General features: G+C 33.4%; 1 protein-coding gene across 1 annotated transcript; it reads right to left on the bottom strand.

Annotated features, from left to right (window-relative positions):
- Positions 1-4,262: 4,262 nt before the first annotated feature.
- On the bottom strand, positions 4,263-15,652 carry LOC147067521 (uncharacterized). The gene is made up of 5 exons (XM_085955024.1): positions 15,436-15,652; positions 8,589-8,885; positions 7,483-7,645; positions 6,451-6,706; positions 4,263-4,958 (listed from the first exon to the last, which is right to left on the bottom strand). Exons 1-5 carry the CDS (start codon positions 15,610-15,612, stop codon positions 4,841-4,843), a joined length of 1,011 nt encoding a protein of 336 aa, XP_085811150.1. The 5' UTR covers positions 15,613-15,652; the 3' UTR covers positions 4,263-4,840.
- Between the last annotated feature and the right edge of the window lie 1,324 nt (positions 15,653-16,976).

The raw sequence follows: 16,976 nt of genomic DNA on the forward strand, positions 1-16,976 counted from the left end.
GAATTTTTATTTGACGCCCGTAACTGTTTCGCGGCGACTGCTTTCTTTTTCAAATCAGCTCCATTCTTTGATTAAAGGATGAAATATGTTTCAAACAAGGTACCCAGTAATTCAGTGATGTAATTCATTTAATTATGATTTTCACTATGGAAATAATTGCCAGATGAATAACTAAATTTGTGTTTCACAATAATACGTAATGAAATCATATTATCTACAATTAATATGTCACAATGAAGTCAATGTTATCATTGTCTATCTGGCGTTTTTAATGCTATCAATTTAACTTGTGATTCATGATTTTTACACAAAATCAGCATGTATACGAATAATAAGTTTGCATATTAATTTTATTATATTTATAAAAAAAGTCCTGTAATATATTTATTAACAGAAAACTCGTTACTTATTAAATTGTAATCACTCCGTCTTGATACGTTTGAGTTTTGAAAATATTTATTTGTATTATTTATTGTTATATTTTTTGCTGTGAGCATGTTCTTGTATTCCTACTCTATTGGCAACACTGCTTCTATTGTATTGTCACGCATATCAGAAAGAATTTTATGTTCATATTTCTTATGTAGCTTTTTTGTCATCTTTAGTGTGAATATAAAGATTACAAATTGCATGCGTACATACAGATAGGTACCAACCTAGTCCATACTAAGAGTAATATTGTAAATTCAACAAATCTAAATTTAATCAATAATAATTTATTGATTTCTAAATTAATTATACACTTAAAATATTATCAGAAGTTTTAGAAGCATATATCCAAAATTAAAATAAATATAACGCCAACTGATAATGTGACGTTCAACGCATATAAAAAAAAATTGAAACAGCAATAATGTTACGACACTAGGGTTTTGAATTAAGTATCATCACACTAATTGCATACATGCTATAAAAAAAAAACTTTAAAGCCAATTATTGATATATAAAAAGCGTAATGCATAATAATACTTATATAAATAAATTGACTTATGCATTAGTCACCCGATTTTCAGATAAATAATAAATAGCGCATTTCAATGCCGGGCTATTACTGTGATCACCTGCATACTCGTAAATTGATATGTTAAATTTTGGATGATTTTATAATTTTTTTTATTTTAATTAAACGCTTAAAATTGATACATTCCTGTTATAATATATAGTTGAGAAAATTATCATACAATAGTCTCACTCTTAGAACTACGGCCCGATAGGAATTTTAATACATAATATAGACACAGCTATTCATTCATGCAAACAAATTTTAATTCACACCAAACGGATGGCAAAAATTTTAAGAAATCAACAAGGCTTAAATAATATAATAGTATTTATCTTTGATTTTTGCTGTGTATTTGTTATAATATATTAAAAAAATGTGAAGCGTGGTGTGAAATTATTCTCTGTATATCTTTTTATATCTACATCTCACACGGATGTCTTGACTGACAACTGTAATGTTATAAAATACAGAATATACTATTGAATAGATCATTTTTTAAATATCTATTCATTAAGTGTCGCAGCACCGATGCTCTATAATATTTGGTTATTCTTTTGTGATTTTCAGCTATTATTTATTGGTATCCATTGGATTCAGTCGAGAGTGTTAAGTTTGTCAGAAATGTTGCTATTAGACCGCTTTATAGGGAGTTAATTATAAAAGATGCGGGCAACGCTCATAGGTACTTATTTCATTTGTTCTGCATTTATGGTACAAGTGAATTATAAATAAATTAGTTATATTAATGTTAATGTTGCTGTGTCGAAAAAAAAACTCAAATAGTGTCTTAATACCTACGCAATATTTCCATCTAGTATTTAGACATTTCCGACAAGCAATTTTTTTTGATAAGACTGTGTTAGCCACTCTCATAACAGAAAAACCAAATGTTTTAGAAACATCATTAATTATCTCTGCAGACATCATTTTTATTGTATTATGGAGCTTATTTGAAAGAGGTCAACCTATATATGTATATATATATAAGTGCATATGAAGTAATATATGTATATATATATAATATAATAAAAAAGAAATATGAAAACTCTGGATTTGTTTATTTCTAAAGATCCTTCTGTTATCTTTTTTCAGACATTATTACTTCATTAAAATAAATAAATTTTTATTAAACAAATAATTTCATATGATTTAAGAATACAAGGACACACTTCAAAAACACATTGATTAGAAAAAAGTATAGGTGCCGGACCGGATTCGATTCCGCATCCATAGAGCCCGTCTGTCACCAATATTGTTTTCAAGGTTTTATCTGATAGGCGTGTTTTTGACGTGAGGATTTGTCTTGCAACGCAAAATGGACAATGAACAAATGGATTGCGCATACGTGCTAAAACCTGTCTAAATTAAATAGTTATAAATTTAAATAAAAAAATCTGTACTACTTAAGTTGTTAGAGATGAAACTGTCTGGATTTTATAAAGGCGTACATTATTCATGTAATTTAGTTGACATCCACAAAACATATTTTGTAATGCATTCAGACATACAGTCACCACATAGTATGTATATTGGTCTATGGCAGGGTTGGCGAACCTTTTTATGTACACATGCCAAAATTTCCCAAATATTTTACAACTGTCTGACGTGCCGAGCAGTTTTTCATGTTGAAAAATAATTTTTAAAAATTCTATTAAAAAAATGATGGTGTTCTAGATATGTACCACTCACAGAACATACCAAATATATAGCTTTATCAATTTTTTCAATTCTTCTTCGACGGCGCTACATCCCGGGGTGGGATTTGGCCTCCTCTACAACCGCTCTCCACTCACTCCGGTCTCTCGCCACGCTTTTCCAGTTACCGGGTCTTCCTATATGAAGCCAGTCTACTTCTACGGCGTCAGCCCATCTCCTTCTTGGACGGCCTCTGGGTCTCTTTCGTTGGGGTAGCCACTTCGTCATGATCCTTGGCGCTCTAACTTCAGGCATTCTCTCCACCTGTCCCGCCCATCGTAGTCTTTGGGACTTACAGTATCTTATGATTGTTTGCTGTTCAATCAGCTCTTCCAACTCGTGGTTTTTAATTCTGTAGTTCCCATTTTCCAACGTGGGTCCAAAGATTTTGCGGAGTATTTTGCGCTCGAAGACAGCTAATTTGTTTTCCTCGTTTTGAGTTAAGCACCAAGTCCTTGGCCTTTACATTTTTTCAATTACGCCATACATTTCGGTCCACCAATTTTGAAACTGTCTGCCAGAATTACTACTACTAGCTTCACCAAGTTTTTGTTTCGTAGATAGTGCAGTCATTTTTTGTGGGTAGAAATGAAATTGTTTGTTAATATATTAATTAGTTTGTTTCTTATCGCACAAATTGACATGAGAATTGCTCCGATCAGATGAGACATTCTCTCGCTACAGTGGTCTCAAGCATCGTAAATCGATCAAAATTAGAGGTTCGCGGCACTGCATCCTCCGCCGCCTGATGAGGTCAGTGTGATAATATTATATGTGACACCGACCTATGCAATAATATTTACATTATACGTAATGCTTATTCTTGAAGAGTATTTACCTGCTATTTTTTATACAATACGATCTGTCATTTATTATTATTATAGATATTTTTTTCTCTTCAAACGCGTGCCATGCAAAATCATCTCGCGTGCAACTAGTGGCATGCGTGCCGTAGGTTCGCGACCCCTGATCTATAGTAACCACAACATTGCGTTATTCGAAAAAAAAATAGTCTTCCAAAGATATTGACAGTGGCAATGCTTGTAATGTCAGTAATGAGCCGGTCGCAAGTATTTTCTATTGACACGTCAGACATATCAACATAACCTACCATTTTATTAGTCACGCCATTGCGATTACAATACAACAGTTGAATCTTACATCTCAATAATATGTAAAATTGACATACTCTGTCTCGTTCTCAGAGTTGTCACAGCCAAGAGATGGGCTGTTAAAAGATATCACCTTTTGACAGTTCTGACGGTTAACATTTTACATAATTAACTGTCAGAATACGTAAAGTGATAAATGTAATATAGTTATCACAATTAGCTTTTTTTGGATGTTACTTGATATACACCCGATGGACACATGACGATATCTGTGATGACGTTTTGCTTAAATTCTACAATGATGTAAAGACAATATTTGACAGACTTTTAACGGAATGTTGTGACCTACCTGTAAAATCGATATTAATTGACTATCAAGCATTTTATTAGTCACTGTCAAGTTGAGTTTCTATATTGGCTATCTAATAGTGATGCAGAAAAGTGAAAAGATTCAGTTGGCAGTATAAAACATTTATTTGATACATAACAGCTTATTTCAATGATACATAAAGCAGTATAGTAAACTGTATGGCACAATAATTCTAATAAATTATTACAAATAAATACATAGGTACCTACATTGGTAAGAAATTATCTATAGTACCAGTGAAATTTATGTTTAAACTTTTTTAATTCTCTTTTATAAAACTTATTTCAAAGCATTAGGTATGAATTAAGTTTCAATGCGCAAGCAGATAATATGAAAATAACAGCTATTATAATATTATGATAAAAACTTGAGTATAATAATTATATTATAACAATTGGAAGTATAACATTTTAAATTTCTACATAAAATGTTTACTGGCTAAAAAATAATATATTCATTCTAGTTTTTTTTAATCAAAGGCAGATGGCAGTATTCTGAAATTGATAATAGGTAAGCTATAGAAAGCGGTACATATTATGATAATATATTAACAAATTGGCAAATTTTGTCGAGCATTGGTTGCATTTTTGAGGTAATTATTCAAATAAAAGAGATACGAGTAATTATATCACTCTGAATATTCATATGTGCAAATCCTTATTATTTTCCTCTTGGTTTAATCATTTTCATAGCTGGCGGTGGCAGTTTGGAAAAACCAGCATTATCGAAAACTGGCAGCAAATCTCGAACTCTTGCAGAGATTGACCCTCCTGTAACTCTGAAATTCGAAAAAAATAACCATATTTAAGTCAATAATATATTTCATGAAATAACCATCAGTTAATTACTTATTATTGCCTCCTTGGAATCAGGGACACGCCAAGTGGGGGTGTTAGGGATTTAAAACAGCCATAATATATTTTTCTGAAATAGAACATATTATTCTATGGTGTTACCATCTAGCATTATAAATTTTTTTATATAGAAATTCTTAGGACCGACAATAGTGGAATCAGCTTAAGGAGGACTTTTTGGCAATGGATTGATCCCAAATCCTGGGATGGAAGGCAATTTAAAAAAAATATTTTACTGGCTTAACATGGTTTTGACTAGCTACAATGCCATAACTACTTTGGTGTTTTCGCCAAAATATTTTTTTCCATCCGAATAAGAGAATGTCTTTCTTTTTATGAACAACTTTGGTAACATCATAAATATTTACTCACTTACGCCCGTTTTTCCTAGGATCCTCTTACAATATGTTGACCCAGCTGGAGATATAACTTTAAAACTTTTGTTAGTAGTTACTAGAGGTGAGTTGGAAATACTGTCACAAGTTTGTGTACTTAAGTTTCGGATGAAACTACCCATACTAAGTATTTGTTGCCCAATAAACTTGTTTCAAGAAACTTGAAACGTATTAGATGTTCGAATTCGAACGCATTCGATAATATCTGCGCCGTGACTCACTATTCAGCGCTATTGATATTAAATGCGCGCGAGCGAGATATCATGATACACGTATGTCTAGCCGTGATATTATACTCAACTGTCATTGTTCTCCCTTTCTCCTCTGTTGTAAAGTTGGTATAGTGAAGGACAGAAATGGTCACGTGTTCGTTTTATAGGATACTTTTGAGTTCGCCTTAGGGTTTTAGGTTTAAGAGTTTTTGGTTTCAGTTGAGTATGAAACTTTATCGAGTCCAGGAGTTCGACGCATGGTATGAGATCTCGCCGACCGCTAGCTAGTTCGTAGTCTTGCCACGTATGAAATCATCGCCTCGGCGTCGCGACTCGCGTATGTTTAGTATGCGACGGGTTTTAATTTTAGTTTTAGTTGAGTAAGACATTTACATCGAATTGACGTCAGTCGCAAGCCGGAATAACGGAGTTCTGATAACGCTAACTGACTACGCGTTTATCTGGTTTCGTCACGTCAAGTTTCTCGATTTTTTAGTGTTATAATTGTAATTTGTAAACATAAACTGAATTCAAATTATATGCGTGATTGTATAAATGGATAACTACTGAAACATGAGTGACTAGCGCCACAGTTCCAGCTGTACCTGTCTCGAAAATGGGACATTTCAAAAAGCCGACGTATTTTTAACGATTCTATTAAAGCTGATATTTCAAATACTAGTAAGTATTTTGGAACAAGTTTAGATACCAAGTATTTTTTTATACTGGTAGTAAGTATACTTAGTCTTCAAAATCGACCAGTTTTCCCACCTCTAGTAGTTACGCGTCTTAGAAATTACGATACCTACCTTCCAGGCCTTGCTAAGCGAGCCGCTTGATTTGGCATAGCCAGCTCAGTTGGGAAGTAGGTGGCTCCATAGAAGTCCAGTCCGTTCTGCAGCAGAATGTTGCACTCCTCGATGGAGGCCAAAGTGACCCTGACGGCGGAAGTGGGTGGAGGCGGTGGTCCGGCCGGGGCGCCCGTGTCTCCCGCGGCGTTCTCTGTAAGGCTCGTTCGCCGAGGAACCGTCTTGTCTGCAGCAGCCGCTTTGGCGTTCGATGAAACTGGAAATATTACTATGTACCTATAGCTTTTCAGAACAGATTTTTAGACTTCGTACCTATCTGGATAAATTGATCGTCATGGATAAACACGCGCATCGACTCACAGTAATTGGCACCAGGAACAATGTATGAGGATTGAACGAATACAACTGCACCATCAATTATTCAAAGTTAAATTGTAAATTTGTACATACTTCATACTTCAATGTTTTCAAAATTCTTTAAATGATGTAGGTAATCCATTATTAGTGTTTGAAGTAGAACAAGTCAAGCCAAAACATTCAAATTATTATAAACGGATATACTACGATCACTGAAAATAATAACGACATTTTTATACAAAATATACCCACGACAGTCGAGCGGTAGCATGTCAGTTTATAATGTGGGTCCTGGGTTGGAATTCAGGATCTGGCAAAAATTTACATCATGTTATTTTTTCAATGTGTATTTGGACCCAGACTGTAGATCTAGTAGGTTGATCGATTTCTCAAAAGAATGAAAATCTGTTAATACAAGATCTTCTCTGTGGAGGCTAATATTATAATTGAACATGGTTTTAAAAAAATACATCAATTATTAAATTAGTCCATGGGATATAATACAATGTTGTAAACCTCTTCTTACGAAGCAGTTTATTTTTGAACCCAATTCAACACATAGATAGGTTTGTATTGATGTGAAAACTGATACCCTTGTGGATTTCGTCGTTGCAGACCTACGCGGAGCAAGTCTGACGTGGAAAAACTTCTTGTAATGAAGTAACTGATGCTTACCTGTTCCTGCGCCATGCTGCGTGCTGGCGACCTGCACCCTCACCACTTCGACGATGGACGAGAACTTGTAGAGGGAATGACGGATGTCGTCCTCAGGTAGGTCGTCGGGAATGTCGAACACGAATATTGTGAACATCTTCTGTGGTCTGCATGGAATTATTACCTGGGGATAGAGTACATCTTTAAACTAATTGCATTGGAACTAACACCAATATTCTAAGATAATTGTTTTAAATATCTGCATATGATTATTGTGGCTGAATTTTCTATTAACATAAAATGCGTAGGTATAAAAATAAATTGTGATTGATTCACCTACCTATGTATCTAATATAGAATTTTACAATTTCTAACTTTGACAAGTCGGTATCTAAAAATTATTTATAAGTAGGTATAATAATACATGATTAAAAAGTAGTCATTTTAAATCTCCATAAGAAATAAAACGCTATATTCATTTATCCGATACAAATATTTATATTACAAAGAATTTGGAAGAAAATCTTTGGTATAAGTCATCATCATCAGCCTGAATCTTTCCACTGCTGGATGAAGGCCTCTCCAAGCTGATTCTACTTCTATCGGTTATATGCGTTGTGTTGCCATGTACTTCCGCAGAACTTAACCATGTCATCAATCCAGGTCTAGGTCCACTGGATGACTAGATTTATACAGCGATTATCCCTTCTTAGATCTATGTGTCCAGCCTATTTCCATTTGAAGTTTTTAGAGAACTCTATTACATCGCAAACCCAATCATTCTGCTTTTTGTCTTTTCGTGTTATGCCCAGCATGCACCCCTCCATACCACGCTGTGCTACTCTAAGTTTCTGAATCTCTCTTTTACGTAGGGTCAATGTTTCACACGCATATGTGATTACGGGAAGCACACACTGGTTGAAAACTTTGCGCTTTAGGCCCAGTGGGAGGTCATTTTTGTAGACATTATTCAGGCGGCCAAAAAACTATGGTATAAGTAGGTATTGTAGTTTTTTTTTATTCTCCAATGGATCCACAATGTGGTGGTAGGTACCTACTTACGAGTATTATGTTAGCTTGATGACTGATTAGTTACAAATCTAATAGTAGATACTTAAGCATCTTACCTTCCTGTAAAACCTGGAATTGGTGACCTTATGGAATCCCTTTTTGTAGACGATTTGATAATCATCAAAATCAGAAAATTTGAAAAGGATTCCAGTGGCTGTCTTCGTTAGACTGAAACATCCTTTGAAAGGCATCTTCTCGCAGATGGTGGACGCTTTCTCCATGGAGAGATCGTGGGATGGAGTCAGCAAGAACGCTCCTTTCGTCAGGAAATGCTCCGAGTCAGATATCTCTGACTCTGAGTCACTCTTCGCCATGGTGTGGATTTGTTCTTTCCACGTGTAGTTGTCATTTGTCTGAAATGAAAAGATAAGGTAAACTTTATAAAAAAAAAATTGTTTAGGATGACCAAGAGTAGAATATTACGAACAAACATATATTATTATTAGGTGTGCCCGTCGTAATATGATTTTTCTGTATGCGGACAATAATTTACCGCACAAACAATAGATTCATAAGTTTTTTCAAAAAAAATAGTACCTAGACATTCACCGTAATATTGAATAATTTAAAAAACATATTTCCCTCCACTACTACGTTCTTAACAATGTCCGATCCTAATAAGATCATAATATGAAACCTCCGGAACTCTCGGAAAGGAGGTTTATATTAACAGATTTTAGATTTTTACGAGAAACGGATGTTAGCCACTTGTTCAACCTATTAGGTCCATACTCTGACTCCAAACACACATTGAAAAACCAGACTCAGGATTCGAACCTGGGACTCATGACATTATAAGCCGACGCGTAAACCGCTCGGTCATCATACGACATTACAAACCAATAATAATAATTGTTAGACAACTCCGGCGCTAGGATGAAAATGATGTAATATATTCTAAAAATATTATTTGTTTTACATAATATATTATTATCTATTTGTTTATTTATTACTAGATACATAAATACAACTTTATTGAATATCATTTGATCTAATTTTATGCGAGGTGATCAGGCAAAGAGGCGTATCAGTGTAGTAAAAAGTGCAGAAAGTTATAAAACGTATACTTACTCTAACATTTATAATACAGTTTACACTTTGGAGTGTCTAATTCGAAATTTTGAACAATTTGATTTTACAGCCAATTAAATGTAGCGACCGTTAACGTATCGGTTTATAATTTTGTGGCTCCCAATTCTGGTATATTCACAGGTGGTTTTTCAAGGTGTGTTTGGACCTAATATGTTGAGCAATTGGCTAACATCCATTTCTCGTAAACCAAAGTCTGTTAACTCCACTCTGTGGAGGCCCATATGATTTTCTCACAATCGAACATGATAATGTGTGAGGAAATGTTTAACCCCAGTTTTTCTTTCTATACATAACTAAATAATGCAGCAACCATAAATTGATTAAAAAAAATTGGAAATGTAAAATATAGTGGCTGCTGTCAAATTATTTTTCGTGAACAGAATTTTCCCCCGCCGTCACTCGAAATCTATCCAACACCATCTATGAAGGTCGTTTGACAAGTCATTAAGAATTTATTAGATATTCATTATAACTATTAAATTACAATGATATTGTGTGATTATAATAATATAGTTTTCTTTATTTTACTGCGAGTATGCCGAAAGAACTATAATTTTGAAGGTAGCTAGTCATAACGAAAGAATTACCTTTTTTTCAGATATCTGTCCCAATAGCTCTTCAGTAGCGAAAGGTGGAGGCAGGCTGTTAAGATCCGCCATAAATAATGGTCATTAAACTTTGTTAGTTATATTATCTGTTTTTATTGAACTAAGACTACAATTTACAGACGGTGTCGGTTAGTTTTTAAAAATCAATTAAACCCTGCCTAAATCAAACCATAATATGTTTGGTATATTTTGGGCGATACGACAAAATCGTGCACACTTTTTCATGCATACTTATTTGTTTTCGTTGAATTAAGAATACATATTACACATATTGCTGGTTCATTTGTTTCAGCCCTGCTATAACCAAACTATAATAAATAAATGATTCTATCTATAAAATATCCAAAGCTATACATGATTTAATTGCATACTTTACTATATTTTATAGATAGACGAGTATTTTTGACTATCATCTATTATGGCTTAGTTTTCGAAGGGTCTAATTGAATTTTAAAAACTAACCAACACCATCTGAAAATTGTACCTAGTGTTCTTTCAATGACAACAAATACGTATGACTGACAAAGTTTAATTATTGTGCACTATTTATGGCGGATCTTAACAGCCTACCTCCACCCTTCGTCACTGAGTTATATAGGTATAATAATTACCCATACCATATTTTTGACACCATGTACTACGATAAACATACAAGATATGGCAATATATGTTTCAGTGATTTCCTCAGAAGAACTTTTCTCAGACAGACGGGTGCCAAGCATAAAATATAGTATATCAATGATTCATAGTTCCTAGTATAGTATAGAGATCACAACAGAGTGAAACGAACCTAATCCATTGACACGGGGGGTCATTCAAATCGGCTAACAATAAAATAATATAAAATAATAATCCGTCATCTTTTGAATTAAATTGCAGCCAAACCTACGACTGTTCCGCACCGAGGAGTTCGCCTCCATTGTTGTTTCGTTCCCGAAAGCCATTGTCTCTGACCGCTCCTTTTAAATTAACCACTCATTAAAGTTTTTCGAACGTACACTTCGATTGCTTCCGTTCGGTGACATTGCTTTTGACTTATTAATATTTTGAGTTAAATACCGTAATATCTACATATCGTATAACATGGAAAAACTTATTGAAAAAACCAAATATTAACGACCATGTAGGTATATTGGTCAATCGGTAAGTTTAGTAGGTATCTATTTAAAAGAAAATGAAAAGCTCGGAAATTAAATATAGTTATTTAATTCAGATAAAACAGTTAATATAATATATAAAGGTATTCACTTTCATTTATTTCGATCACTACTGTAATCACACCCACGATGGCTGCGCGGCTTAAGCGTTGAACTATCACGCCGTGGGTCTCAGGTTCAAATCCTGGGTCTGGCAAGTACACATATTGTTTTTCAATTTGTGTCTGAGTCAGGGTATGGACCTAATAGGTTGAGCAAGTGGCTTACATCCATTTCTCGTAAAAAAAAAACAAAAATGTGGATGCCCATATGATCCTATTAGAATCGGACATGGTCGATAAGTATATAAGTATACTGTATTTAGTGGTAATATGGCTGTAATTTTATTATTAAAAATGCAAACCATGGAAAAACTTGCGCAAGAGTAAAAATACATATTATCGTTTATTTGCCCTTTTGTAAAAAAAAAGCTTACTGAAAGCTTGGTCAAGGACATTATAGTTTACATGACCTCTTATTACATTACGTTGCTTTATGTCTCTAATTCTTTCAATGAATCATTGGTTATTTGTATGTTGTAGTTAATACCACAAAATATAATTAAATGCACATACTTACATACATACTTGATTATGCTAAGCAAATTGATGGTGCGTGGGAATATTATTACTACCAATCGTTTGTTACATTCAACGTAGGTTTTGGTAACATTCGGATTAAAATTGAAACAATAAGAATTGGCAGAAACGGACATTAATTAAATTTAGCAAAAAAGAATTCAAATTATTTCTACTCCCTGATAATGTGATGAGATGTAAAACAGATTTGAACATAGATGCAACCCGAATGATATAATATTATATTAGTGATTAGAGCAATGATCTCCAAACTTTATGTTACTATGCCCCCCTTTTAAAAAATAATAATTTAGAGACATTTTTAAATGGTAAAAAATGTATCAATACAAAAGTAATATCAACGTATTATATTCATATTTAAATTAATTGGTTTTAATTTGATGGATGTATTTGTTTATAAGCACAACTTTTATCACACCTATGTGTCATTGAGGAGAGTACTACTCATAGCTCTTTATCTTCTACTAAACGGGCTTGATATTTGATCAGCTAATGCAGAAAATCCCGTTTCGTATAAATATGATGTTACGAATGGGAGCATTGCTTTGCTTGACAAATACATTTTTCACATTGATTCAACCTAAATTGACTTAGTGAAAAAAGTGAAAACTCGAAATTTTTATTTCAACGAAGTATCGCATGATAATTCAATCAATTTTTACTTTTCAACAGTAATCAATTCAAATTCATCATCCCTTTCGCGCCTCCCTTTGCAATAGTCTGCGGCTCCCCAGGGCTGGATTAGAGTGACGATTATACGAAAGATAGTGTAGGTATGTTTTAAACAAATGACTAGAAAAGCTAACGTTAAACATAATTTGGATAACAATAATTCTAAAGTGTAAAAAATAAGCAAATTACCATATTCGGTCCTAAGCATAGGTTTTTGTATTTACCACCAATAGATATTGGCCACTTGCTCAACCTCTGCTTTGCTTTAGGTCCAAACACACTAAAAAAAACCACATGTACATTTTCCAAACCCGGGATTCGAACCTGAGACGCTTCTATATGCAATTGTATCACCCAGCAATTACCATTCTCGTTTGGACTAACTGGAAATATTTTTAGTACCTATATTAGGCTAGTTTATATATTATTAGTTTACTAGTTTATATATATTAGGAGAGTTTAAAATACACTTGTCTTGAATTCTTGAATACATGAATAATTAAAACTGTAATGTAAACCTCTAAATGAGGCTACCCAGTTCCCACATCGGATTGTTGACCTAATTTTAAATAATTACAAGATAAAAAGAACTTTTTATATACAACGTTTTTAAATTTTCTGTTGAATCATATAAACTTGACTTGACTAGCTTAAACGATCAAAAAAATTTGTACTTGATAGAGATAATACTGAAATGTCATTTTGACATTCATATTGATTTCCATAGTAACGCACGTATATATTAATAATTTAGTTGCCAGGACCTCAGACCCCTCCCTAGCAACCAATAATAGTGGATCGGATTACGGATTTCTTCCGAAATAACTTTTCATACAAAACAGAATTAACTGAAAATGAATTCAATTCTACTTAAAGATGGCTAAAAGTGTTTAAAAAAATGCATTGGCATCGTGTTCTGATATATTCTAAAAGTTTCAAATGTCTAGCTAGTCGGGAAGTTAGTTAAAAATCGATTGCAAGATTTGTACCGGTTAAACAACCACCGGACAAATAAGAATACGACCTAATAAAAACGTTGTAAAAAGAATGATACTTATAAGTTTTAATAGTATGTCCAAGCTCTCATGAATGACATCGATTGACAGGATTAACCAAAAATAACGAACTTTATGTAAAGGGTAGTGGTGTCACATGATTTTTTTTTACGTATTTTGATCCCTATCCCATGCGATGTCACATTTTCTCACCGATCATCAAATTGCATCAAAGCCTTCCCTCTTATGGCGTGACCTGATATACAAACGATCCCCAAGTATAGATAGCATTTTTATTCATATAACCATCACAAAAGTAAGCATTGAATTTTTAAAAATCTCCTTATAATTTTCATTCAAATGTTATTAAAGAAACATTTTATTTATGTACGTACCTACACTATTTACCTAGTACCTACTTACGTTAAAGTATTACGTTAATATTGTGTTATCAATTAATTATCATCATAAAATATTTTGAACACTACCTCTAATTTTGTAGGAATAATATTGTATTCAATTTAGCAGTGGCGAAGGGTGGAGAAGGCTGTTAAGATACGACATAACTAGTGCACACTAAACTTTGTCGGTTATACTTATTTGTTTTCATTGAATTAAGAATACAATTTGCAGATGGTGCTGGTTAGTTTTTAAAATTCAATTAAACCCTGCCCAAGAAAAACCATAATAGTTTAGGTATGTTATGGGCGATCCGACAAAAATAGTGCACACTTTTTCAGACATACTTATTTATTTTTATTGAATTAAGAATACATAATATTACAGATGGTTTGGTTAGTTTTTTTAATTCATTAAACCCTGCTTCACCAAACCATAATTGATAAAAAACATTCTTCTATCCATAAAATATCTAAAATTATGTATGGTTTAATGACATAATTTCATTTTTTTATAGATAGACGAATGTTTTTTACTATTGTCAACTATGGCTTGGATTAGGCAGGGTTTAATTGAATTTTAAAAACTAACAAACACTATCTACACATTGTAAAACATTCTTCTATCCATAAAATATCTAAAATTATGTATGGTTTAATGGCATAAATTTCATTGTTTTATAGATAAACGAATGTTTTTTACTATTGTCAACTATGGCTTGGATTAGGCAGGGTTTAATTGAATTTTAAAAACTAACAAACACTATCTACACATTGTAGTCTTAGTTCAATGAAAACAAATACGTTTGACTGACAAAACTTAGTGTGCACTATTTATGTACACACCCTTCGTCACTGATATTTAGTGTCTTTATTAAAATTAAAATATTCATCAATTTGAATTTTTTATTAAAAAACTTTACCATTGAAACCAATTAGTGTAAACATCGAAAATTAACTGGAAAAATGTTACATACAAATGATAAATATTTCAATAGAACTCAATTATCTGGATATATTATGAAGTATCAATTTTGAGCCAAAAATGTAGGTAAGTACTTAATGTAAAAAAATATTTACAGTATAATGATCGAGATGAGAGATGGAACAACTTAACATTTCCCAATTCATGATAATTACTTTTCTGAAAATACATTAAAATTAAATAAGCAATAAAATATTCGAATTTCCACAAATTCGGGTGTTTCCTTTGACACAAAAATAAACCAGTGATAAAGTGAACAATTGTATCAAATTTGTCACGTTTTATTAAATTCAAAACAACAAAGACTAGCGCTTGATTTAAAGTTTAAACAACCGTTAAGAAAAATCGGAAAATTTACCTGACGATGTTTTAAATTGTCAGCCGACGCCTGCCTTGGTCCGCTGCCGACCCTCCCCCTGGGCACTGTGGGGTTGTCCTCCCCCCTACCGGACGACATGGCGCTGGTACTCCTCAGTGAGACGGTCAAGTTTTCTACCTCACAGTCCGACCCTGCCGCGGCCTCGTATGACATCATACGCAGGAGCACAGGTTCGAATCGAGTTTGGGCCGCGAGTGGACGATCTCCCATCGCACGACACTATTTATACCCTCGGCTTGATGGTTTTGTTTCGATCTGTGAAGGATGCATCGATATTTTGTCTTGTTGAAGTTGGGCAGGGATTTCCATCAGTTTCGCCTTTTTCAATTTCATTCTCTCGTAGCTCTACGAATCAGACGTAGCATTATTTGTATGTATTAGCAGACTTCTAATTAACTCAGCGCTCGAAATAGAAAATTTTACCAACCAGAGCGCTCGACAATTTTCCGAAAATAATAACATAGTTATCTAATTTTATGTATATTTTATGAAAATAAATGTGTTGGATTTTTTTATATGGCCTATCTACCCCACACGGTCAAATTAATTTTTCCACGGGACGGAACGACTATTTTGCCGATTTCATGAACCAGAACGGCGCTCCAGTCTATTTCGAGCCCTGAATTAACTTCTAAGATTTCTATTAGGGCTTAATTTTCAGCCACAATCTGAGTCTGGGAAAAGAAATTATGGATTAAAAAGGGGAAAACATCAATTGATCCAAATACACTGGCTGGTTAATTTGAAAAAATAATGTTTATGACCTCCATACACGGCAGGAGTGCCTATCTAATACTTAATAATGACTATTAATAACTCATTGACTGCGGACCTTTTAATTAATATTTAATTACCACATTTAAATAAAATGTTAATTATATCTAATGGCCGTATAATGCTGACACGGCACCCGTGTCGTCAGCACAGTGACGTCCCTAGACAAAATGCCGCCCCTAGGCAGTGCTAAAATGCCGCCACATTTTTTTATACTTAGGTACAATACTTTTTATCATCCTTTCATAACTCAAATATCTAAGAAATGTGTTGTATGGATACATTACCTACTAACAAGATATATTCCACTATATCTAATTTAAATGCCATATCTGATTCAATAGACAATATTGCGAGTCTACGATTTCAGATAGGCACATTTTAAAATACACCTGACAACTTCCAAAACTCGCGAGTGACTTGCAAACATATTTGGTGAAATTTTAAATTAGGTTCTTAAGTATGTAGGTACCTACCTATAATTCAAATATTATTTGCAAATCTGCACGTGTCACTGCTGTTCACCAAGGACGTGATGTCCAAGGACAACGGAAGTAAACTAGATATCGCGAACCCGACAAAAAATAAAGTCCTGTAAAACTTTTATAATAATTAAAACATTCTGTTTCCAACCAGTGAGCTGCATTTTTTATGAGAAGATATTTCCGTTATTACTAAGTTTATGTAGCTATTTCTATATATAAATAATGATTCTTTTCGATTTGCCGCCTTTCGGGTAACTGCCG

Source organism: Rhyacophila brunnea, unplaced genomic scaffold (assembly GCF_057557595.1).
Source record: "Rhyacophila brunnea isolate RB1 unplaced genomic scaffold, BYU_Rbru_1.0 scaffold_4, whole genome shotgun sequence".
NCBI lineage: Eukaryota > Metazoa > Arthropoda > Insecta > Trichoptera > Rhyacophilidae > Rhyacophila > Rhyacophila brunnea.

Excerpts from the sequence above, each read along its gene's own strand:
- LOC147067521 (XM_085955024.1), bottom strand. The coding sequence starts at position 15,612 with ATGATGTCATACGAGGCCGCGGCAGGGTCGGACTGTGAGGTAGAAAAC. Across the intron at positions 6,707-7,482 it reads GCAGCATGGCGCAGGAACAG|TTTCATCGAACGCCAAAGCG; the intron begins GTAAGCATCAGT and ends TAATATTTCCAG. Across the intron at positions 4,959-6,450 it reads CGCTTAGCAAGGCCTGGAAG|AGTTACAGGAGGGTCAATCT; the intron begins GTAGGTATCGTA and ends TTCGAATTTCAG.